Genomic DNA, 26,342 nt, shown 5'->3' with positions numbered 1-26,342 from the left:
CAATTAAACTACCAAGTCTCCCCCCCGCCACCTCCTGGAGCACAGGTGCCTATCTTCCTTTTACTTTAGGACCCAAGTGTTCAGGAACAGAAAGGAAGGGATGGGAAGGGCAAGGGAGAGAGAGAATAGAGCTGTAAATAATTTTTAAAAACAAATTACAGCAAACTTTCTTCTACACACTTATGTTCTGATGTATCTTTTTTTCCCCACTAGAATGTAAACTCTGTGAGATGGAGTCTGTGTGTATTATTTGCTTAGCACCTAGCATGTTTCCTGATACAAAGTATGTGAGTTTAAAACTTTTCAATAAGTGAATGAAAACAGCCTTAACAGCTACCATGTTGGGAAATGCACATAACCTACAACCCAACTTATCCAAGTCTCCATCTGAAATCTGGCTGTTATATGTGTGTGGCACACGGTGGGTGTTCAATAAATGCCTGTCGAAGCTGGGTACGGTGGCTCACACCTGTAATCCCAACACTTTGGGAGGCTGAGGCAGCCAGATTACTTGAGGTCAGAAGTTCAAGACCACCCTGGCCAACATGGTGAAACCCTGTCTCTATAAAAAATACAAAAATAGAGAAATTAGCCGGGTGTGGTGGTGCATGCTGTAATCCCAGCTGCCTGGGAGGATGATGCAGGAGAATTGCTTGAACCTGGGAGATGGAGGCTGCAGTAAGTTGAGATCGCATGACACTGCACCACAGCCTGGGGAACAAAGCAAAACTCTGTCTCAAAAACGAAACAAACAAGCAAACAGAAATGTTTGTCGAGTGAAGAGATTCAAGTGGTTGTCTGATACATACATTTTATGTCACGTGTGTCACAGTGGAAAAAAAGATTGGGAAATATGGTTTTAAGTGGCCGTCTTCATCCATTTCCTGTTGTTTATAACAGAATACCTAAAAATGGGTAATTTATAAAGAAACAAAATGTATTTCTTATAGTTCTGGAAGCTGAGAATTTCAAGGTTGTGGGGCTGCTGGTGGGGACTCTCTCTCGAGTCCTGAGGCAGCAGTGCAGGGGATAGCATGGTGAGGGGCCTGAGGGTGTTAGCTAAGGTCTCTATTCCTTTTTTTATAAAGCCACAAGTCCTACTCCTGTGAAAACCCGTTATTCCAGGAATGGACTGATCCACTCATGAGGGCAAAGCCCTCATGCCCCAATCATCTCTTAATGACCCCATCTCTCAATACTGCCACATTGGGAAATACGTTTCTACATGAGTTTTTTTTTTTTTTTCCTTGGTTGGTTTCTTTTTGAAACAGGATCTTATGCGTCACTCTGGCTGGAGTGCAGTGGCACAATCATGGCTCACTTCAACCTTGACCTCTGGGCTCAAGTGATCCTTCTACCTCAGCCTCCTGCATAGCTGGGACCATAGGCATGCACTACCATGCCCAGCTAATTTTCTTCTTCTTCTTCTTCTTATTATTTTTTTTTTATAGAGACAGGATCTCCCTAAGTTGCCTGGCTTGGTCTTGAACTCCTGGGCTCAAGCAATCCTCCTGCCTCAGCCTCCCAAAGTGCTAGGATTACAGGCATCAGCCATGCCTGGCCAACCTGAGTTTCGAAGGAGGCAAACATTCAAATCATAGCAATGTTGAAACAAGCCTACTAAATTTCCATGTGATACTAGCTCAATGAATAAGCTCAAGCTCAATGGGAACATGGCAAACCCTTAACATTTAGCAAATGTTTGTTACCTAAGAGAAGTGCAGTTATTAGAGATAGAAGTGGAGTTGGGTAAACTCAAGCTAGTAAACCAGAGGAGAAAAAAGAAAGTGAATAATTAAAATGTGGGGTAAGACTGGCTGTGTGCAAACACAGATGAGATCTGTGAGTCCCAGAAGAGACAATACATTAATGAAAAAGGGGAAGGGAAGATGCTGAGGATCTGCTCTGATGATAACCTTACTCCCTTTGCAGATTGACAGTGGGTCCTCAGTTCAAGCATGAGTGACATAATTAAAGTAAGTTGTTAGCACAATTCACCAGCATCTGTTTACTTGTTACGATGCTTCCTTCTTGGGAGGTGTTCCAATTGCAATGACTCAGTTACCTCCTCCACTCAGGGGGACTGTGAAAAACAAACTTTTAGATCGAAATACTCAAACTATTTGACATTAATCAGAAAAGATGCATTGTTCATCCTTTCAACAGACGTTGATTGCCTACCCTGCAAGGTGCTGCCATGGGTTGCAGGAAGTGCGATGCTGACAGGCAGGTAAGACTCCTACCCTCGTGGAGCTTGCAGCTTAATAAGGGCCAGAGTTTTCGGCACAGTGCAGGACACAGGGCAGATGACAGAGCCAGGCTGTCTGAAGCAAGAATGGGACCTTGGACATTTTAGAGCAGTGTGTCGGTCCTTCAGGACCATGTGCTCAGTTTTTGCTTGAAATGTAACCACAAAACACACTTCCCAAAGCAGGGAGACATGACGCTTTTTTTCTCATTATATTCACTTCCCCAGTAGGGCAGATAATTTGGCAGGGATTACAATCCATGACATTCGATACTGCTTTCACCCAGACTAGTTAACTCTCGGGGTTGGAGCCCCATATGTGAGGCAAAGTTGCTTAACTATTAAAAAATAAGATGTATAAGGAAAAGTTAAAATATGAGATTATAACGCTGATTGAAGGAAGTTACTGGTGAGTTAAATAATGGCTTTCAGATTTCCAACATGTATATGATTAATGTTGGGTCAAGAAGCTTTTTTCTGAATTTGAGACCAAACACAACTGAAGCAGCGAGGTCTGTAAACAAAAGGTAGAATTCTCATCATTATTAGTAATGTTACGTGGATGCTGCCGTAACGAACATGCAAACAGAACAACATGCAGTATAAAGGGATGGGAGTAAAAAGAATCCTAGAAGCTGAGACTTAAATTTCAATTTTAGTTTCTTTAAAAAATCTTTTTGTTTAGAGATAGGGTCTCATTCTGTTGCCCATGCTAGAGAGCAGTGGTATGATCTTAGCTCACTGCAGCCTCAGCCTCCTTGGCTCAAGCAGTCCCCTACCTTAGCCTCCTGAGTAGCTGGGACTACAGACACATACCACCATGTTCTGCTAATGTTAAATTTTTTTGTAGAGTCAGAGTCTTGCTATGTTGTCCAGGCAGGTCTTGAACTCCAGGACTCAAGCTATCCTCCAACCTTGGCCTCCCAAGGTGCTGGGATTATAGGCATCAGCCACCTTGCCTGGCCTCACTTTTAGTTTCGAAAGTAGTCAGATATTTCCAAGTTTGGATGTCAGGAGAAAGAAAAAAGTCCCCTGTGGCCACATGCAGAGGAAGGGCTGTAGACACAGACTAACACTCTGTTTCCTGCTCTTTATTTGATTTTATTCCTTGAAAAAAACAGATATGAGAATTGCTGATGTGCAGGCCAGCCTGTGCTACCTACCATACGTGGGCTTTGAAAAGATTCTGTGTTTTCTGTCTGTGTGATGATATGTGCTGCTGTATAAAGCAAGGAAAACAGAACTTATAGGTGGTTTTCCAAGCTCCACAGCCCATCTTTATCACTGCCAGGTAAAGCACTGTCTCTTAAAAGTTAGATACAACCAATCAAGTGACATTTATTGAGACTCTACTACGTGTCAGACCTGGGCAAGGTACCTTCTCATGAGGTCGAGCTGGATGACTGGCTGGGATAAAGGATACAGCAAAAATGTGGGGGTCCAACAGGAGGTCGTGGGGGCCACATGCTCAACCACAGGACCCAATCTAAGCTTGTCCATAGACTTTCTGCATATTTTCCTCATAGAAAATAAGAGAATTTTGCATATCATTTCTTTTCCATTCTTGTCAGTTTCGTTTTTTTTTTCTTTTAATGTGCCCTAATAACCATATATTTCATTATCCACCCATCCAGACTCCTTGCTCCTCCCCGTTTGGTCTGGGGAGAACTCATAAATGTCATTGGTCACAAATCCACTCTCCACGCTCACCAGAGTCACAAACCCACTTTCTGATGGGTTCACAGCCATGTTGTCATAGTCACAAGACACGGCATCAGGAGTAGCTTCTCCCGAACACACTCGGAATGAAATATTCTTCAGGTCTGGCCGGGTCTCAGCCAAGTCAGCTTCGCTTTGTTTTCTTATGACATTGTAGACCTCTAGATCCGGGCTATTCTCTTGGTGAGGAGAGGGCCAGATGGTGTGTTGCTTCTTTGTGCTGGAGTCTGGCTGCTCTCGTTTTCTAGGAAGAAAGAAACCAAAGGCTGAGTATTTCAGACCAGGTGATTGAGAATACCCCTGTGCTTCCTGTTCAGATTGGAGGCAGCAGCCCTGGGCAGTCACCTGCTGTGTATCTCACGTATGTAACTTACAGGCCAGGGGTTCAAGGTGGGAGGGAACCAACCAGGGAGACGTTATGTTCAAAGTGATTGTGTATCTGTCATTCACTGCTGCCCAAGAGTGGTCAGGGTTATTATCCTGGGATCCCTCGAGTCCCTGGAGGGTCCAGGGATAGAACTGAATAGGAAAAAAAATCACATTACAAAACAAACAAACAAAAACTCAGCTGGACGCCATGGTTCATGCCTGTAATCCTAACACCTGGGGAGGCTGAGGCAGGTGGATCACTTGAGCACAGGAGTTTGAGACCATCCTGGGCAACCTGGTAAAACTCTATCCCTACAAAAGATACAAAAATTAACCAGGCATGGTGGTGCACACCTGTAGTCTCAGCTACGTGGGAGGTAGAGGTGGGAGGATAACCTGGGAGGTCAAGGCTGCAGTGAGCCGTGATGGTACCATTGCACTCCAGCCTGGGAGGTCAAGGCTGCAGTGAGCCGTGATGGTACCATTGCACTCCAGCCTGGGAGGTCAAGGCTGCAGTGAGCCGTGATGGTACCATTGCACTCCAGCCTGGGAGGTCAAGGCTGCAGTGAGCCGTGATGGTACCATTGCACTCCAGTCTGGGAGGTCAAGGCTGCAGTGAGCCGTGATGGTACCATTGCACTCCAGCCTGAGTGACAGAACAATAAAAAACTGTCTGAAAAAAACCAAAGCAATAAAAAACTCAACTCATCCATAAGTGAAATTTAGCATGTCCTTCCATTATGAATGTAAGCAATAAAACAGAGCAGAATTAATAATATCTTTGACTTGATCACTACTAGAAATTATATTTTCGTATCACAGCTATAGATGTCTTGAAATATTTTACCCTTATATCTATTTCACAATGATAATAATTATACCCAGCACTAAATAAAGACAGGTTAATAAAGGAGTACATGTATTACTAGTCACTATTCATTTTTGGAAATATTTTGCTAAACTATGTAACAGTATGATTGCTCCCTTTGTAAACCAATGTATTGTATTTTATGCTTTTAAAATATTGTTCTGGGCCAGGAGTGGTGGCTCTCGCCTGTAATCTTAGCACTTAGTAGGGCTGAGGTGGGCAGATCACCTGAGGTCAGGCCAACATGGTGAAACCCATCTCTACTAAAAATAAAAAATTAGCCAGATGTGGTGGCATGTGCCTGTAATCCCAGCTACTCGAGAAGCTGAGGTACTAGTATCACTTGAACCCAGGAGGTGGAGGTTGCAGTGAGCAGAGATTGTGCCACTGCACTCCACTATATATATATATGTTAGTAAATAAAATAAAATGTTGTTCTGGAGGGAGTCCATAGGCTTCACCAGACTGCTGCAGGGGTCTGGGGCACAAAAACCCTTGGGATAGACAGACACCCCAGCTTTAGAGTCACAATTCCCAAATCCTGGTGAAGTGCAGAATAGATGGTCAGGAAGGGAAATCAAGAACTAATTGCAGAGTAAGCAGTTGGAAAATATACTTGTAATTTTTTGAACTAAATTCTACTTTTAGATTCAAAGGAAATAACTAATAAAATAATCCTAATAATAGCTATCATTTTTAAGTGCTTAGCATATGCCTATTCTGCAAGCATAAACTGCCTTAATCCTTACAATAATCCTATAAGGAAGTTACAGTTAACTGAAGTAGATTTTACATTGGAATCTTACTAATTCATCTCAAATCGGTCTTTAAAAGGAGTCAAATCTTAAATTGGGCCTTATCGAGTTGTAACATGAGAATACTAGACATCTTTGCCATATACCATGATGATGGAGAATAAAAAGGTAACTAAGAAGAGCTTTCACTACCAAAAAAAAAAAAAAAAAGTAGCACATGGTCCTGACCATATACAGATATTGTTGATGCCACCTAATGTAGCTATTTTATAGCACTCTATACTTGTGTACTGAATTAAAAGAAAAGTCAATTAAAAGGAATCCGGCTCTTTCATTTTGAATTAAGTGGTTTAATTTCAGATGTTTAGCAGAATGCTTTGCAACAGTCATTTTTCATGTGGCTCACTAGTCATTTCTTCACTCAGTCCACAAACATTTTCAGAGCAAGGGCATACATTCATGAGAGCATTTTTGCTGGGTGACATGTGGGTGCACAGGAGGTGAATAATGCAATTTTGCTCTTCAAGTAAGTTGCTTTAAAATCTTCCATATACACTCAGGGAAGCATGTAGGATCACTCTCTTAATCACAACTAAGCACAAATGCCCAGTACTTCTGAATGCCCTGGCTTGTTAGAGAATCTACTGTCAAATCTGCAGTGGTGACACTCTTGGTGCTACCATGGCTTTTAATGAAGTAAACAGGGCAATATCCACATCTCAAAGAGGGCAGAAGATGCAAAGGTTTACACAGTGAAGGTTTTACTTGCCTTCTTCTACAGATCCAAACCCAACACACAACTGTGGTGACCAGAAGGAGGAGGAGAAGGGGAATGCCGGGGATTAGGATGGAGGCGAGATTCCAGGCAGCTTCTGAAAAGAAGGAAAACACATGATCAGCACTGGGTGTTTTTCGTTTTGTTTTTCTGTGCTTCAAAACAGGCTTAAAAACCATAACACACAAAAACCACTTGTACTCCTAAATCTATTGAAATTAAAAAATAAAAAACAAAACAAAAAAGCCTAATCAAGAGAGTATTCCAAAGAGCTCGTTCCTAGGTGATTGAGACACATCTAAGCCAATTAGCAGAGTCTTCTGATTTCAACGAATGAGAATTTTCTACCCGTCCTATTACCTTAAGTGATAATGAAAATCAGTTTAAATTTGTGGGTCTCTTGCAAATATCAGAAGGGTACTTTTGTTAATTAAGCCTCTTTTTTTTTTTTTTTTTCAGAGAAAAAGGAGTCCCTCTTTTTTTGCCCTCCCTTAGTAAGGCAGGGGCCATTGAGGCAGTGTTGATAATATTCATCATGGATATTATGCACCACAGCTTGGGTCTTTCTGCTTTTATTTCTCTACATTTTCTCTCTCAGCCCTCACTTCACCTCACCCCGCCTGACCTCTGAGTGGTTCCCAAGTCTCGGTCTTCACGCAAATTTTTTACCTCCTGTCTGATCACCCCAGTCATCTTAGGATAGTTCTACTTGCATATTTCATTGACGAAACCTAGCATTTAGTACAGCTTTTGCAAAGTTACATATGCCCTGTCTATTCTATTAGGTAGCTGTGGGAAAGAACAAAGTAGGGAATTCAACCATGGGTAATTTGTGATCAAGGGAGTCTCATTATTCATCTTTCCCAGGAGAGTTTTGTACAGACCTCTACTTTCTTTAAATGTTTTTTTGGCATCTTCTTCCTGTGCTTCTCCTAGAAGCACAAGTGTTGTCAGCTCTGTTGCCTCACCTGGAGAGAGACACATGGACTTGTGAACTTGGAGAAAGGCATGCTAATTCAAGTATTCTTTGAGGTCCTACCATGCTCAAATTGGGATGCAAAAAGGCAGTAGTGATTTGACCAGCCCCATCGATAAACATAGAAAAGTAAAGGGTTGAATTTGTTGTCCTAGAGGTTTAATTTGTCTTTGTCTTTTTGGTGAGACCTTTGCTGTCAAGAATCTGGTACCAAAACAATCAACAGGCAGCTGACATCAAGGTACATAAAATACCAAAGTGTCAAGGGGAAGGGCCCATGACTCACTTCTAGGACACAAATGATCAGTTTGGCTGATTTTTTTTTGTCTCATTAGATTAAATTATTCCTTTCATATTGTCAATAATGACAAGTAACACCCCAAACAGAAATTGTAACTGTTGCTGAAAGGGAATTTGTAACTGTTGCTAAAACAGAACTTTTGTAACTGTTGCTGAAACGGAACATGTAACTGTTGCTTTTCAGCTGTGAGGGAAACAGACACCACTAGGAAGTGAGATGACTAAATTATCTGTCAAGGCTAGGTGTGCCTATACCTGTCCCAACCGCCTGGGTTAATACCAGCAGTTTTTCTGTTGAATAATCTGGTCCAAAGGACATATGGCTTTAAACCTGTGAAGAGGGGCTATTAAACAGCCCCAGTTAATTCAAATCTCAGATGACAGGCTTACCTTTAGGTTCTGTAGAAGGGACTATTGGTTTCTCTGCAGCAGAAAGAAACAAAAACAAAAATAATAAGTAATTTTTCGGGGCATCTGAATGAAATCAGCCGTAGCATGGTACTCATTTATTTGCTGATTCAGTCCTCCAATAAACTTTATTTGTTGTTATCAGATATCAGGAACTGGGCTAGTAAATCAAAAGAATTGCTTTTGCACAAAGACTAACCTTCCCCAGCTTTATTTCAGTGTCTTTTTTATTTTTCAAAAAGTATTTAGAAACCTTTAAATATGATAATTTCCGAATATACAAAAAAGTAGAGACTAGCGTAATGTACCCTGTGTACACAGCTTCAACTCCTATGGATACATAGCTAACCTAATTTCAACAACAGTCTACTTGAGCTCTCCCCTTGCGCTCCTGGCCTGGATTATTTTAAAGCAGTCTAAGATATTTTATCAGTTTATAGTAGGAATGTTTTAGAGGGCAATAAACAGTGCTCTCCAAGTAGTGGAAGTGGTTTAGGGGCTCAGTAGATGGCTGGCCGGCACCAAGATGGCAGCTGGTGATCTAGAGCTCTGAGTTACTCTAAATCAGTATTTCAAAGTGTCTTGAGAATATCAGCTTGAACAGACAACTGACATAAAATATTTTTGCTTTCGACTGGGAGTATGCCCACCTGTTGTATTGGCAATGAGTCTCTTATGCCAATCAGATGCTGTGGTGTTCCCAGGGACAGGGTCTTTGATGGAAAGACCTTAAAAATCACAATCTTAAGGCCAGGATGTCAAGCCCATTCTGAAGTTTCACTCAGAAAGGACACAGACTTTTAGTCATCTTCCCATAAGTGTGTGTGTATATGCAGGTGATGTAAACCCATTTTTTTAAAAAAAACCCACTTATATAATGCCCACTATGAGAGAAACTGTTCTAAATGTGTGTGTGTGTGTGTGTGTGTGTGTGTGTGTGTGTGTGTGTGTGTGTTTGAGATGGAGTCTTACTCTGTTGCCCAGGCTGGAGTGCAGTGGTATAATCTTGGCTCACTGCAACCACTGTTTGCTCGGTTCACACAATTCTCCTGCCTCAGCCTCCGAAGTAGCTGGAATTACAGGCATGTGCTACAACACCTGGCTAATTTTGCATTTTTTTAAAATAGAGATGGGGTTTCACCAAGTTGGTCAGGCTGGTCTCAAACTCCTGACCTCAAGTGATCCACCTGCCTCAGCTTCCCAAACTGCTGGGATTATAGGCGTGTGCCACTGTGCCTGGTCTCTTCTAAGTGTTTTACAAAAATGAACTCAATTAATCCAAATAACAGCCTTGGGAGGTGGCCTTATTATTATTCTGGTTTTGTACATGAGGAAACCAAGATTCAGGGAGATTAAGTAACCTGCCTAAATCTCACAGCTAATAAGTAGCTGTAAAGGGATTTCAACCAAATAAATTCAAATGAAAATTAAAATAGTAAGGTGACATAACTGTGCTAGGTAGCAGAGATAAAACAGCAAATGAGAAAGAATCTCAGCCCTCTAAGGAGCTTATATTCTACAGGATGGCAATAAAATCTGGAAATACAGGAGAAAATTAACATTGATTTTGTGACATTACACTGGCATATGTAATATGATCTATTCAATACACAATCTTTTCATACTATTGTCCCTCCATACTTCAATCCACAGTGCAAAATTAAACACAGCACATCAATGCAGCATTCCCATCAATCCCTGCATGTGCATCTGTGTTGACTCATGATTTGTTTCTGATTTTCACTGAAGATGCCTGTGCCTTTAGCATACCCCAGAAGTTAGCAAGTGATCAGATATTGCTAGCATGCCATCTACTCTACATGATTATACTCTTAAATCTAGTTTTATATATTATCATTCACCCAGTTTCTTGCATAATGGGATGGTGTGCCCTCCTGCTGGAGCCACAGAAGTGAGCTTCCCTAACCCACCAAGTGGTTAAATAGGTAAGTTTCCAGACTTCATGCCAATCATATAGTGGAGGGGATAGCCTTGGGCAGTTAAAGTACTGTGTGTGTGAGGTGCTATGATCCTTATAGGAGGAACACCAAATCTAGCTTTGAGGGGCCCTTGAAGGCTTTCCAAAGGAAGTTCCTTTTTTAATGTCTTATTCTGAAATATTTTCAGATTTATGAATATTTTCAAAATAGTACAAAGAATTATCCCGTGTCCTTCACCTTATCGTTTTATCACATTTCATTTACTTAATTATTCTCCCTCTCTGTTATCTCTCCTCTCCTTCACCAAAGACTCACAATTAGTCACTGCCCTGGATGCATCATCAAAGAGCTGGTCAACATGAGCCACCTCAGATTTTTTCCGTATTACCCATGTCTCTAACTCTGCTAGCTGTTTCTTGCGCTGCTATACACAATCCATCTTCTCCAGTTCCTCATCGATGAAATGCCGAAGTTCTTCCATAGAGATACCCAGTTCCTCGACCACTGCCTGCTGCAGCTCTTCGATCTCTTCAGACTCCACTGTAGCTGTTGCTGTATCCAAACCAATGCACCCAGGAAGGTAAGACATGCTTTTGTCCTGACTCAGGGGCTGACTCTCTGCCTGTCTTTGTCACATACACATATGTTTATGCATGGGTGTGCACACACACACTAAAGACTTTCATTCATATTTACAAAGGGAGAGGGGCCTTTACATATATAACCGCAGTACAATGATGAAAACCAAGAAATCAACATTAATATAATACTATTTTCTAATCTACGTACCTTATTCAGATTCTACCAATTTTCCTAATAATGCCATTTATATAAAATCATCACATCGTGGTCCAGGATCCAACCCAGGATCACCGGTTGCACTTAGGAGTTGTTAGGAGAGAAGGTGTTGTCTGATTTGAAGCCAAAAGGTGAGAATGAGTTGGCTGGGAAAGGGGTGTTTTAAGCACAGGAAACAGCAATTAAGAGCTCTTGGGGGATTCCATTTGGTACAACGGTGTTGGAAAAGTATGGGGAAGGAGTTACAGTGGTGAGAATTGAACTGGACAGGTTGGCAAGGGTCTGGTCATGCTGATCCTCTTCTGGTATGCTAAAGTGTGTGAACTGTTCTGGGCATGGGTGGTCACATACAGGCAGTGTGTTAGTTTTTCTCCATGTGCCCACCTCCCTCTGTTGGATCCATTCTTTGTTCTCCTCTGTGCCTTGGGAGGTTGAGCTCTATAAACTGTTTCAATGGGGTGTCCTTGTTCCCTTGTCCTTTGGTCTCTAATTGGACTTAGCCAATGAGAGACAAAGGCAGAAGATCAGAGGATAGGAGGAAAGAGAGGTCCCAGTGTTTATTCCCCATGCTCCCATCCCATGCCAGCATGGTTTGATAGTAGCTGCATTTTGTGGTAATGGCTCCTGTTAGGTGGGTCCTCCTTCATGACCCCAAGATTTTCCTGGGTTCTGCTAAAACCATTCCCTCCTTTCACTCCTTTAGGCCTGGGAGTAACAGTTTCCCACTGTAGCTAGTCCCTGGATATTTTGCCATCTCTGTTCTTCACCTACACCTCAGCAAATGTCCTTTTTATTACACTCTCTTCATTAAACCCCTTGTGTGTGCCATCTTTTTCCTGCCAGCACTCAGTGTAACTAATACAGGCAGTAGCAAAAGTAATGAAGAATATGATTTTTTTTTAAAAAAGGCCAAGTCCAAAAATAAAAGGATATTAAAGAAAATTTCAAAATCTCACATTTCAAAAACTGTTAAAGGAAGTGCAAAAATTTAAACCATGGAGCTATTAATAATAGAATATAATTAACAAAAGTGATGGAAAGCCAGTTTGTAATGAGTACTTTGCTTTCACCAGGTTATAAGGGTGACTTGCTAAGTCAGTCTAGGTCTTTGCAATCTCCCTGCCTGAGACAAAGCTGTATGGTGGGGAGGGCTAGGTCACTGGAGAGAATAATTCATCTGAGAGGATAAAAAGAGAGAAAAACATCTTTTAGCAGCAAAAAACTGCCACCAAACCACAGTCCAGTTCAAACAATTTTAAAATAACAGGATTACTTAGTCCTAAACTAGATAAAACTAACAAGTCACTCTACTCCTATCAAGAAAGAATGAAGAACTGGGGTTAAGCTGTTGGCATCAGGGAGGTGAGGAACTTCAGGGGCAGATTAAGAATCAGTTCAAGTTCAAATATGTCAGTTATGATGGAGAAGTCTCGGAAACCCCAGTATAGTGAAACTACAGGCTTGTAGCCAGTTTAAAACTCTAAAAGATCTGAAAGCAAATGTAAGTTGAATTTGCAAGGCATTATATACAGGGTGGTCTGGGAATTTAAATCTGCTCATCAAAGTACCTGCTATCTCTGTCCAATTGAAAGTGCAATTGGTGTACTTTATCATTTACCTGTGTATCCTGCTTCCTTAAAGCTCCAGAAAATAATCTCACAGGGCTGTTGGAAGACTTGTAGGAGCAATGGCCAGCTTATTCTAAGTCCCTACAGCCAACCTCACATGTGGAAAGAGTAATCATTTGTGGCTGCCCCCTTAGAGGGCTTTTTTTTATTTCTTGACATTCTTGTAAGACTTGCTTTATCCCACATAAATTAGATCTTTCCTTTTTCTCGTCCATTCTCTTAACATCTGATAACCTTGCCTTTGCTGGGATTACTCCTCAGTGAGGAATTGTCATTACATTGCCCTTTACAAGAACTCCTAAGGTTTTATGTTGCTGGTATTTGCAATAAGCTTTCTGAGAGACCACATGACAAATTCTTGGTATTAGCAGCTGCTCATGAAATGAGAGGTTGGGAATTCAGCTGCATAGCTTGGGAGAGGATGCGTTACCATCAGAATATTTGCAAATGAAATTGTTCTTCATGTTGCATCGGTCATCATTCCACTGGAACATGTAGGGGCCTCCGATGCCAGCAGGTGCCGATGGTTGATGGTACATGACCACGCAGACCTCGCTGCCACAGGACGGCTCATCCACATACCAGTTCCTGTAGGAAAGGGATCAGCAGTGGAGGCAACTGGAGGATGATCTCCTAAGACTTCAAAGCCTTTGTTTTCCCATCAAGTCCCACTGAGCCATAAACATAAGATTCTGCCTCAGAACACGATACAGAGAGAGGGAGGAATTGAAGTACTGCCAATAAGTAGAATCACACACATTCTCATATGGACATCACAATCAATCATCTGACATTTGCCACAACCTCTTTGCAGGGAGGAACATGTCACTATATATGTCTGCAAAGTAATTATGAGAAAAAGCAGCTAGCAGGGGGAGGCTGGACAACCTTATTTCTTTCTTGCTTTTTGCTAATTGGGTTTGTCTGTCTTTTTTTAGATCTCAGATGCACTAAGAAGAGACATGACTTACCACATCCAGAGCTTGCCCTGCTCTAATCTCTCCATGCTTTTCAATAGCCACCACACTCAGCCTTGGGAAGTAGATAAGAAATTCAAGCACATGAGCAAGACATTCCAAAACATAGAGGCTGTCAAAACAGGTGAAGGGGTGGGGACAAAAGCAAAAGGACCATTTGGTCTTTTTCAGTTTTTAAGTCATTTCCACTTGGTCACACAGATGAGCCCCTCAGCCTCCACCTCCAGCTGTCTTGTCTTTGTCTCCCTAGGCCCCCAGAGGGGCACATTAGCAACCTTACACTACTGTCCAGTGGCACTTGAAATTAAATGGTGCTGCCACCCAGTTGGATGTATGGATGCCAGGTTAAAGTCTTGCATCTTATGGAGAGTTTACACCTGTGAGTATTCACCCCATGTGTTGACTCAGGGCTGGACTTTGTAGTCTGCCTGGTTAGTCACCTGAGCTATTTTCTTTCTGGGGCTCAGATCTTTCCCTGATGCTCAGAGCAGGAGATGCTGCTCTGCCTAGCTCTTGTCAGAGCCCTCTGCAGGAAAGAGACAGCTGAGACAGCTTTCTCTGTCGCACCACAGTAAGACTCTGCTTGAGGCCTGTGTTACTGTCTACTAGAAGGAAGATCCTTTGCTGCACCCACTGGATCGAATTTCCTGGAAAATAGCTTAGCTTACAATAAACACTCCTTAAACACTATGCCTGGACAGCTGGGGGCACCTCATTAGTTATCTCCAGTCCAGATTTCAGCCCTGTTGGGCCTCCTACCCTGACTTGCCTTGTTCTCCCCACTGGCCTTATGGCTTTACATTAGTTTGTCTTATAGGTTGAATATTATGTCTGGCATATAATTTCTGTACTTGAGCCAATTTTCAGACCCAGAACTCACTGATAGAGATGCCAGGTTTCCAGTAAGAAGGACCCTGCAACACCATGGCATGTGCACATGGTAATAACTTCCCATTTTTCCCCTAAAGGGACCCCTGGCTATTTACTCAAGTAACCATACAACGGGGAAGAGGGACTATCCAAATATTACTAGGGCTGTTGGACACAGGGTGCAAGCTGACATTAATACTCAGACCTAAAGTGTCATCAAAGCTGCCTATTAGAGTGGGAGCATACTGGGGGGACAGGTATTAAACAGAGATCTGGCCCAGGACCAGCTCATAGTGGCCCCCAGCCAGTCATCATTCCCAAGTCCCCAAATATATGAATCGAATAGACATATTTGATAGTTGGTACAGTTCGGCATTGGTTACTTGGCCTATGATGGGCAGGTTGAGCTGCATCATCTCTTGGTCTACTTACCTGTGGGGCAAGAGCTATCACAGTGGAGAATGTCAAGTGGGGAAGCCTTTGAACCTGCATTCCTCCCCACCCCTGCCATGACAATAAATCAACAACAATATCTTATCCAGGGAAAGACGGCAGGAAGTAGTGTCATCCTTAAAGACCCAGAGAATGCAAGAGTGGTGTTTCCCGTTATATTTCTAGTTAATTCACTAGTCTCACTCCTGAAAATACCAGGAAGATCCTGAAGGTGATAATAGAGTAGCACAAACTCAGCCATGTGGAAGCCTGATTGTAGCTGCCTGTGCCATATATGGTGTCTTTGCTAGAGCAGGTTAAAATGCCCTTGGGTACCTAGTACACAGATCTGGTGAACACATTAGTTTCCTTCTGTATCAGAAAGATAATCTGAAACTGTTGGAATGGACAATAATATATACTATGGTCCTGACTCAAGGCTGTATTATTTTTTTCCCATCCTCTGTTATAATATGGTGTAAAGAGATCTGGATTTCCTAGACATCTTGCAGAAAATCATGCTGGCCTAATGTATTGCTGACATCATGCTAATTGGAACAGATGAGCGAGAGTGGTTAGTACACTGGATGTTTTAATAAAACTTATGTACTCCAGAGGATTGGAGATAAATCTTATGAAGATTCAGGAGCATACTATTTCAATAAAATGTGTGGGTCTCTAGTGATCTAGGGAATACCAGAACATCCCTTTCAAATTAAAGAACAAACTATTGCATCTTGCAGTAATTTGAAGCCTGAAGCATATAGCACTTGGTAGGTCTCCTTGGGCTCCAGAGGCAGCATATTTCACACCTTGGAATACTGCTCTGGCCCATAAATCAGGTGACATGAAAGATGGCCGTTTTTGAGCAGGATTCACAGCAGAAAAGAACTCTGAATTGGGTCTAGGCTGTGTGCAAGCAGATTTGCCACTTGGGCCGTATGACACAGCAGATCCTATTATTAGAGATGTCAGTGGTGGGAAAAATTTGGCCACATTGAGTTTGTGACAAGCCTCAATGACAGAATAATAATGCGGATGCTTAGGATTTTGAAGCAAGGTCATACCATCTGTAGCTGAAAATCAGTCACCTTTTGAGAAACAGTTCCTGACAAATAATGCCATATAGATAAAGTTTGCAACAAGTTTGAATGAGAGAATCACAATGCAGACCCCTAGGAGTCTGAAGCAAGGCCATACCATCTGTAGCTGAAAATTAGTCACCTTTTGAGAAACAATTCCTGGCTGGCTACTAGGCAAGGAGCACCAGAGACCACATAGTACAACCTGCCCATCATGAGCGAGGTACTGTCAGACACACCTAATTAGAGATTGGGCAAGCCCGGAATCAATCTGGGAGAGGTATATCCCAGACCAAACAGCACTGTATGAGCAGGTAAAGCAGACTTCCATGACATGTGCCATTGCTGGACCAGAGCCTCTTCCTTAGCTCACACCTGTGACTGCATGGAGGAATCCCTTATAACTAGCTGATACAGGCAGCCTGAGCCTGGTTCAAGGATAGGTCAGCTAAGTATGAGTGTAGAGAAATGGACAGCAGCTGCACTGCAGTCCCACTGAGGTGGCCTTGAAAGCAGTAAGGGAACATCCTCCTAGTGGCCAGAGCTTTAGTTGGTACATCTAATTAATTACTTTGTAAGGAAAGGGAAACTATTGGAGACTAGAATATATAAAAACTCAGGGATAAGGTAAACGGCATGCCCAGCTGATCAAGAGTCTAAATGGAAATAGACCAGAAGATTGGGGACTAGGAAGTTTTGGACAGAGGGATGTGAATATACATAGAGAAGTGAACATAAAGTATGCAACTCTTTCCATTAGATGCTAAAGACCACCAGGGAATATCTACTGTAGAAGAGGCACTGACAAAATAACTCGGCTAGGTAATGCCAGCCAGCCTGTTATCAGCCACCCCAGTGCTAGTACAACAGATACTAACAGGTGGTGGCAGAGATGAAAGCTATGCATGGGCTCAACAGATTGACCCTCCCTCATTAGGGCTAATCTAGTGATTGCTACTGCTGAAATGTTCAACTTTCAGCAACAGAAACCAATGCTAAGTCTCTGACACAGCACCAACACTTGAGGACACCAATGTGGCACTTGGTGGCAAGCTGACCACACTGGACTTCTGAAAGGGGCAATAATTCAAGTGCCCTTTGTACAGTCCTCTGTTCCCAAGAATAAGAATACATGGGCCTAGCCGGGCGCGGTGGCTCAAGCCTGTAATCCCAGCACTTTGGGAGGCCGAGGCGGGTGGATCACGAGGTCGAGAGCTCGAGACCATCCTGGTCGACATGGTGAAACCCCGTCTCTACTAAAAATGCAAAAAATCAGCTGGGCATGGTGGCGTGTGCCTGTAATCCCAGCTACTCAGGAGGCTGAGGCAGGAGAATTGCCTGAACCCAGGAGGCGGAGGTTGCGGTGAGCCGAGATCGCGCCATTGCACTCCAGCCTGGGTAACAAGAGCGAAACTCCGTCTCAAAAAAAAAAAAAAAAAAAAAAAAAAAAAAAAAAAAAAAAGAATACATGGGCCTGGGAGCCAAGGGGTGGAAGCAGGGGTAGCCTAGCTTTAGCATCACTGGCAGTGACCCACTTAGGACATTGTGCTTTCTGTCTCTGCCACACCGGCTTCTGGAAGTTTAGAGGTCTTGGTTCCCACAGGGGAAGACTTCTGCCAGAAGATATGAGAATCTTAGTAAATTATGAGCTATCATTGCCACTTGGACACTCCGGGATCCTTGTGTCCAGGGACTAGCAGGCAAAAAGTGATGCCATTGTTCTAGCAGGAGGTATGCGACCTTAACCATCAGGAAGAGATAGGTCTGCTGTCACATATTATGGACAAGGAGTTTTCTATTTGGATACCTCTTGGATTTCACTTGTCCAATTTTGCCAGTCAATGGAAAAGTTCATCAACTCCAGCATGATAAAGGCAAGGTGACTAGGGCCTCAGATTCTTCAAATACAAGGATGTGGATTATGCCCCAAGGTCAACTGTTGAGACCAGCAGAGGGTGAGGGAATATGGACTGGCTAGTAGCATAAGGAGGTCAGTAAGTACCATTTGTGGCCCTGGGACCAGCTGCAGTGATGGCAAGTGTAGTTCATCCTGCTAACCCTCCTTTGTAAAGTTTCTCCCAGGAAGGGAGGCTCATGAGAACCCTGGAGGAGCTACTCCTAGAACTTATATGAAGATGTGCACCTGCTCAGCATAATGGGTGCACTAAGATACATGCTGATGTGCTGCCTTAAATATAATAGGTAAATATATATATAATTTTTAAAATTTTGGGGGGTACATAATAGCTACATACTAAAAAATATATTTTAAAATCATCATTCTTTTGATGAGTTTAGACTGTTCCCCATATGATTGTTTAACATTAGATTTTCTATTTTTTTTTTTTTTTTTTTTTTTTTTGAGACGGAGTTTCGCTCTTGTTACCCAGGCTGGAGTGCAATGGCGCGATCTCGGCTCACCGCAACCTCCGCCTCCTGGGTTCAAGCAATTCTCCTGCCTCAGCTTTTGTATTTTTAGTAGAGACGGGGTTTCACCATGATGACCAGGATGGTCTCGATCTCTCGACCTCGTGATCCACCCGCCTCGGCCTCCCAAAGTGCTGGGATTACAGGCTTGAGCCACCGCGCCCGGCCAGATTTTCTATTTTATAAACTGTCTGCTCAGGTCTTTTGTCTCTTTATGTTTTGGGGTCTTAGTATTTTATCGACACATAAACCCTTTATCTTAGAAAGATGTTAACTCTTTGTTGGATTTGTTACACACATTCTCCCAGTCTCATGCCTGTCTCTTAATTTTGATATTTTTTAGTTGTTTGTCTATGTCACTGCATTTCTTAGAGAGAGAAGAGGGCAATGTCATGCTGCCAGGGTGGGGTATGAGTGAGTCTTGATGCTGTGCGTTTAGCAGGTCCCTACACACTACAGCCTTTCTGAGGTCCCACTCTTGGCCAATCCACAGAGTTACATCTTGGCTCTGATTTCTTGCCCATTATTACAATTCCCTGTGGAATGGAGTCTTACCCTGAGTCATAGCCCCATGGATCTTCGGTCTCTCAATGAGGTTCTGGTCCAAAAGGTCGGAGAGCCAGAACCACTGGCTTCAAGCATTGTATGCTGTTGAAACAAGGCCGCTGGGCTGTACTCCCTGAACAGAGCTCCTTGGACATCAGTTGGGCACAAATCAAGGCTGAGTTCACCACCTGCACTGACTGCTTTTGTCAGCAGTTATTCTGGTGCTACTGCATCTTCAGAGGCCTGCCTGATTGGTCTTCTCTTCCCCACTGATCTGGTACTGTGGATCCAGCCTGCCTCTTTTTTACTTTATGTCAAGTGAGTCAGCCACTATGGGTTCCACACACTTACCTAAATTGTGATGTGCTGCCATCAGTCCAAGCATAAAGGTCCTGGCAGGCTGTGCTATTGCTTTGTTTCTCCGCACGCCTCCTGAGCCCAATCCAGAAGTCACCATCAGATGCCATGAGGTTTTCAATGAACTTTTCTACCAGTTTCTGTTCATTTTCAGACTCGATGCTGACTAGCTGGCCTCCATCCCTCCTGCAGGCTTCTTTGGCTTCCTCAAAGTTCAGTCTTTGAGAAGTATCATGGAAGTAAATGACCTTATAACAAGGCCTCTGTGTCCCTCCCCGGCAGACTTGCTGCCGTAGAGAAAAAAGAAGCCAACCTACTTCAGTGTCTCAAAAACTGTACCGGGGCAAGGAGGCATGGAGGCATCTGAAGGAAGGATCCCTGGGTAGGAATTTTGTTTACTCATCAGTGGACTGTTCTCATGTCAGTTAGGGTTCTCAGAGCAAATTAATACTCCTTCCAGCACGGAGATGTAGTGATTTAAACTCTGATGTCTTTATTGTGTAGGGACATCATGTTTTGTTTGTTCCATTACAGAATCTTAAAAAGAGGATGTTTTATTTTGACTATCCTTTAGAAGGGAAGTAGATGAAGATTTATGGTTTCACAGAAAGGCATGCAAATAACACTTTCATTAGGGAGTCTCAGGGGATAATGTGGCTTAAAATGGGGTGTCTCCGGTGGTTCTTTAAGGTAAGAGAGGCTTTCTGAAGTCAGGAATGGGCTGCCTGTGCAGCAGAACTGAGAGTTTGCCCAGTCTCTGGTGTAAGCAGAAGCTAAAAGCATCAGATCTATGGGGTTTCTGCCACTAATAGTCAGCCCCCTGACCTAAAGACAACAGTTAAGGTTTACTGAACTCTTACTATGTGCACGAACTATGGTAAGGGCTTAACATTTACTTACATACTTTATCTCATGTAACCCTCATCATAGTCCCCTGATGTAGATACTGTTTATGGCTCATTTTACAAATGAGAAAACTGGGACTCAGAGAAGTTATGTAATTTGGCCAAGATCACACAGTGATCAGCAGCATCACTGGTGTTAAGCCCAGATCTAATTACAAAACCATGCTAGACCAGTGAACTACAGTGCTGGCTCCCCACTGCAGCCCAGGCTCACGTTTTACTGGGAGACAATGTAGTATGTCTTACTGGACTGTCCCCTGTCGGGCCGAAGATCATCTCAGACAAACAAATGGGATTTTACTGAGGAGCCAATAACAAATCGCTCACAGTACACACCGCTCTGGCTTGTGTCTGTGTGACTGAAGCCTTGCTGCAACAGAGACATTAGCCTCATCGCTCCTTTTATTCAATCACCATTTTTGAGTGTACACTCTGTGCCTCGCACTGTGCGGGGTGCTGGGAATACAGGGGCAGAAGCTGCTTCCTAGCCCACAGGAAGACACAGCAAATGTTTCTGGATTCAAAAAAGTGAAAACCACATATCAACACGGGGAGTAGTCGCCTGCAATGAGAAAGCCCAATTGTGGGCTGTGGGTGTGAAATGCTGCCACAGTGCCAGGGGTAAAAGATTTTGGTTTTGGAACCTCCTCCCAGAACTCCTGGAATGTTCCCATTTTCCCAACTTGTTTTTCAGCTGCGCGGGGAGCCAGGTAGCATTCATTATTCCCAACACTGGCCAGCATACAGGCCACAGAGAGATAACTACGTCATTAGGAGTAAATGAGAAAGAGCACATATAGGTTACCCAGAAAGCTCCAGTGAGTCTTCATTTTCTCTTTCTTCTCTCATCACTTTCATAAAGAAATTCTCAATGAGCAACGAGTTATAAGGGCTCCACATCTCCCTTTTCCTGTCATTCTTTGGCTATTACTGCTAATAGAGAAAGTCTAACTGGGCTGGCCCAACAGCTCATTAGGACGGCTCAAAAACCAGACCTGCTTACAAGAAGGGGTACAGAGGGGCTGAGGCCGGTTTGCCCATCCAGCTCCCAACTCCCCCGGGAAGGGGGCTGGACCAGGCACTCTTTTGCTATTCCTCAAAGCTGGCTCCAAGTTGGGTAGCAGAAGAAAGGCAAATGAGCCCCCAGAAACATATACGCTGGAGTAGAACTCCCTGACAATCCCCACTTCCACATTGGATTGTCAAGGGCAACAGAACACCTTAAGCGAGCTTCCCGTATGGTTCAGGCTGGCCATACATCCCAAGTCAGCGGGTGAGTGCCAGAGACAGTCAGAGCTGGAAGGAGGCCCGCGGGCCTGTCTGGTTCCCCTGCCTTCAGGAAGTGTCTTTCTCTTCTCATTTGCAGGAAGAGGAAGAGTTGGAGGGCCTTCTGTTCCCCGCGACCAAGGACTGAGCCCACGGAGCCCTAACCCAAGCAGCTCAATTCAGTTTCCCACTTCTTTGGCCGCCCAGCGCCCCTCCCCCATCCTGAAACCAACTTTACATTCTTTAAATTGGGAGGAGGTTCCCTGTCTTTTCTGTCCCATTTGGTCAACCTGTTGGCACCCAGAAAGGGGACTCGAGGAAAAGGCATGGATGTTCTCCCCTCGACATGCAGAACAACTGAAAGAGGCCAGGAGCCAGAGCACTGTACCTCCTCTGAGGTCCAGATCCGAGGCTGCAGTGACACAACAGGAGGAAGGAAGCAGAGAGTCATTCCCCGGAGTCAGGCGGGGCTCGTCCCACCCTAACTGGAGTTCTTTCCCGATCTCTAAGCGCTCTGATTCCAGGCGCTGGACCCAGCAATCCTCCCCACGAGCAGACACGAGGAGTAACGGATCCAGCATCCCTACCCCGCCGTCTCTGCCGTAGCCTCCCCCAGCCCGAGGTAGGCAGCAGCCAGCTGGCAAGCCTCCCCTGCAGGGATGGTCCCCGGGACTACCTCGATGCATGTAAAGAAGCGGGCCGAAGAGGCACCCACTGAGGCAGGTTTGCCCACTGCCCCACCTCTCCTACATCTTCCAACTTAACCCGGTAACTCTGGGCCGGGAACGGGCTTCGAGCGTTTCAGGACTCGCCGGGAACTGGGCGGCCCCGGGAACTGGCGCGGGTCTCCCACGCCGTGCGACTGCTCCCTGGAAGCCGGAGACTCCGGGGGGCTGCGTCTGGGAGTGCGGCATCGGACGTCTCCCTAGTTCCAAGCGTGGCGGCCCAGAAGAGGGTCAGCAACAACTGGTCGAGCCCGCCCAGGCACCAGCCCCCGCCCCGGCACGGACCCCTGCCCCAGTGCGCGCACTCACCGCTCAGCAGGCGACCCGTCGCGGCCCGCAGCCCCACCAGCAGCCCGGCCAGCACCAGGGCCTGCAACGCCGTTCCTGGACGCATGGCCCGACTCGGGTGCGCCCTCCGACACCCCGGCGCTACCGGGTTGGAGCGGGCTGGCGGGCGGCGGCGTGCGCGACAACTGCAACCGCGGCAGCAACATCTCCCGGGGACCCACGGACCGCACGGCAGGAGGGGGGAGCGCGCGGAGTCAGTTGGTCGCCCCTCCGCCCCGTGGGACGTCACTGCGGGGAGGGCAGCCCCATTGGCTGTCCCGCCCCGGACAGCCTTGTTCAGCGAGCTTGGCGCCAGCCCCAGACACTCTGCCAGCCGGAGGGGAGCGAGTCGCAGAAGGGCCAGCTCCCCGCCCCACTCCGAGCTTCCCTGGGAGATCGCGCGTTTGCCTGAGGCGGAGGAATCCTCCAGTCCGGCTCCTCTGCAATCTGTGGAAGAGTAAAGTGTGCCTAAAACTAGCGCCACATCTCACCTCCGGTCCCCGGACCTTAGCCAGGTTCACCAGCTGTGCGGGTGCAGGCCGGAGGGAGAGGCGAGGCGAGGCGTGGATTCCTACCTGGGGCTCAGCAGGCCGCAGTCCCGGCACGAAGGGCGACACCTCAGCAAGGAATGGTCGATTTTAGAGAGCAAATACTCGCGCAGGCAGTGTGTCCACTGGCCAGGAAAGTTGTGGGACACCGCGCGGTTGGCGTCCAAAGAACGCGGCTGAGTTGGAGCCCTCCCGGCTGAACGGAGAGCGGCTTCCACCAGACGCCAAAAGGTGTCCCAGATTCCAGGAAGGAAATGATTCTGGCTTTTGCAAGAAATATGTTGGGAGGTGGGGGTCATAGTTACAGAGTTCAGCCTTGCCGACCCCCGAGGAAAGAATGAAACTATTATCTCAGGAAAAGCTTTCCTAACCCTCAATGTGTGCTTCCTCTTGTAAACTCACAAAGTAGGTGTGTTTCACTTTCGTTTCATAAACAAAATGCTTTTAAGTATAGTCAAGTAATAGAGTGAGCCACCTGTCCAAAGATTAAGGTACTAAGTAGCAGAGGTGGATCTTTCTGCCTTTTCTGCCACACGGTGCTGCTTTGAAGCATACCAGAAGCCTCACCTGGGCCACGACCTCTGGATTTTGGTTCCAGCTTGCTGCTTCTTACCTACTCTTTCTGCTTTTCAAAACAGCCAAGAAAGCAGTGATGCTTCTAAGGCCTCGAGCCACTGCAGTTCTAGACACACAGCCTGAATACAGGCTGGGGGTGAGAGTGGAGTGGGATGTATTTCATTATCAGCTGACAATATGCGGGAGCTCTGCTGTGGCAGGTAATAGCGTCTGTGGCAGGCCAGAGTGGCCTCAACAGGATGAGGCCTGACCTTTATGGCAAGTTCATTTATAGCCCTTCCCTATGTCTCAGAATACGTCAATGTTACGTACAACACATACTCTTTTTCGAAATTCTTGATTATCAAAACAACCACAGAACTGTTATGGTGAAGCTCCTGAGTTGGCATTTGAGGTTCTGTTTCAGATCCTGCTCTTCTTTATTTAATGTCTGTGTGGCCTTTAGCAAGTCCTTTTGCCTAAGTTTCACTTAACTGTTGGTAACATTAACAGTTGCCTTAAGAGTTTTGTGTTTGATAAGGCAAATGTATATATAAATGTTCAGATAGCTAGGCACTTAATGTCAATTGAAAAGGATTCGTTTATAGTATTATAACATCTACAACTTTATTTATTTTATTTGAGATGGCATTTCGCTCTTGTTGCAATGGTGCGATCTTGGCTCACCGCAACCTCTGCCTCTCAGGTTCAAGGGATTCTCCTGCCTCAGCCTCCTGAGTAGCTGGGACTACAGGCGTGTGCCATCATGCCCGGTTAATTTTTTGTATTTTTAGTCGAGAGGAGGTTTCACCATGTTAGCCAGGGTGGTCTCGATCTCCTGACCTCATGATCCGCCAGCCTTGGCCTCTCAAAGTGCTGGGGTTACTGATATGAACACCTGTGCCCGGCCAACTCTTTCAACTTTAAAAAGCTGTTACTTGGGTCCACATAATTAAATCATGTCCCGACTTCTCACTTTGGTACCCTGAACCTTGGTTCAGATGGACTTTGTTAGGGAATATAGTCAACCAAACATGGTGGATTACAATAATGACCCCGATTCTCCACATCTCCCTGTACCTACATCCTTTACAGTATGACTTTGCAGTTTCTCTTACTAAAGAGGCAGAGTATATTTCCCTACCTCTTGTCTTTGTGTTTGAGCATTTGACTGACTTGTTTGGCTAACAGAATGACCTAGTTCTGAACCTAGACCAGAAAAGCCTTCATATTTCTTTTGCTTCTCTGCCACTCTCTGGGACAAACATAACTTAAATATCCTACTAGTCCATGTGTATCCCTAAGAGGATGATAAATGGAGCAGAGCTACCTCAGGCAATTGACAAACTTGTAGTAAGAGGCAGAGCTGCTCTAGGTGCTGTAGCTTGAATCACAGTTGTCTGGCCAAGCCTAGATCAGCCAAACTCCTAGCTGACCTGAAGAGGTGTGAGCAATAATAAATGATGTTGTCAACCCCTTTGTTAGGCAGCATTAGCTAACCATTACACTTGGCAGTGTAGGGGAGGTATCACCAGGGGAAGGCTGGTTGCCAAGAAAGCTCACCAAGGTAGAATTTTTCTTGGGGAAATTACCTTGGTCCGGGGTCCAATTCCTAGTTTAACAAGCTCAAACCCAATCTAAGTGACTAATACATTTACACATTGAGAAATATAATTTTCAGGTAAACTAATGCTTGCATTGGCCTGTGGAACACATACTCTCTCTCTGGGCAAAACAGATTTATCAGCATAGAATTGGAATGAAAGGAATTATTTATATGATTTAAAAGCTTAGGATTTGATAGCCTGCTGTGTCCATCTTCACACAAAGGCGTACCTATTAGACAAGTATATCAACCAGACAGGGTGCCTTTTATTCTTACTGGTGCTGGGATGGGGCTTCCAATTTATAACTTAAAAAATTTTCATTTCCTAGGCCTGACTACCTTCCTTTTGTTCCAAACATTTTTCTTTTCTTCCAAACATTTGTTGTTTGTTCCAAACAAACAAAGTTGTGCCAGAACTTTGTAGTTTTCCCCTAATATCCATTCTTCATTTCTTTTGGTGATAGAATCCCTGAATTTTAACTAGACAGATGACCCCTACCCATTATCTAAAGACCATTTCCAGCCTCCCTCACAGACTGATGTGTCCTTGTGATTAAGTACTGACCAATGGGTCACCCAGTCTTCTGCTGGCACAGTGGATGGGGACTGCATCTTATGGAGTCTGTGTCCAAGAGTTCCAGGTGGAGGCCAGTAGTGAAGGGAATGGGTGTCCTAAATAGAGCTGCAAACACTGGGTATCCCTCTTGCCCTAAGTATATGTTGCTTACCCAAGAGTCAGACTCCTGAGATTTCATCATTGGGAGCTGATTTCCTTGGATTACCCATTGTTCCTTTTATTCAGCTTTCTTTTAAAATGCAAATATTCCTGGGGTGGATAATAAACATGTTGCTACTAAAACTTTACTATGAACACACTTTGTAGTTCTTTCTTTCTAACAGAGGGAGGCCTGGATTATGCTAAGATCTCTTAAAGG

General features: G+C 44.5%; 1 protein-coding gene across 4 annotated transcripts; it reads right to left on the bottom strand.

Moving 5' to 3' along the window:
- Positions 1-3,798: 3,798 nt before the first annotated feature.
- LAYN (layilin) lies at positions 3,799-22,917 on the bottom strand. 4 transcript variants are annotated; one of them, XM_074400568.1, is made up of 8 exons: positions 22,681-22,833; positions 22,030-22,058; positions 19,470-19,762; positions 13,215-13,372; positions 8,401-8,433; positions 7,619-7,702; positions 6,729-6,831; positions 3,799-4,211 (listed from the first exon to the last, which is right to left on the bottom strand). In XM_074400568.1, exons 1-8 carry the CDS (start codon positions 22,763-22,765, stop codon positions 3,848-3,850), a joined length of 1,149 nt encoding a protein of 382 aa, XP_074256669.1. In that variant the 5' UTR covers positions 22,766-22,833; the 3' UTR covers positions 3,799-3,847. The 4 variants fall into 4 exon arrangements, with proteins under 4 accessions (XP_074256669.1, XP_074256668.1, XP_010332887.1 ...); XM_074400567.1 differs by lacking the exon at positions 22,681-22,833 and having other exon boundaries at positions 22,030-22,603; XM_010334585.3 differs by lacking the exons at positions 19,470-19,762; positions 22,030-22,058 and having other exon boundaries at positions 22,681-22,917.
- Between the last annotated feature and the right edge of the window lie 3,425 nt (positions 22,918-26,342).

Source organism: Saimiri boliviensis, chromosome 6 (assembly GCF_048565385.1).
Source record: "Saimiri boliviensis isolate mSaiBol1 chromosome 6, mSaiBol1.pri, whole genome shotgun sequence".
Taxonomy (NCBI): Eukaryota; Metazoa; Chordata; class Mammalia; order Primates; family Cebidae; genus Saimiri; species Saimiri boliviensis.
Note: the sequence above shows the minus strand (reverse complement) of the source record. Positions and strands in the feature narration are given on the sequence as shown.

Bases quoted from the DNA above. Each gene is read 5' to 3' on its own strand.
- LAYN (XM_074400567.1), bottom strand. From the start codon at position 22,332: ATGCATCGAGGTAGTCCCGGGGACCATCCCTGCAGGGGAGGCTTGCCA. The intron at 19,763-22,029 runs GTGCTCTGGCTC...TCTCTACGGCAG, and splicing joins TGGACCTCAGAGGAGGTACA to CAAGTCTGCCGGGGAGGGAC. The intron at 7,703-8,400 runs GTAAGCCTGTCA...GTCTCTCTCCAG, and splicing joins CCCTTCTACAGAACCTAAAG to GTGAGGCAACAGAGCTGACA.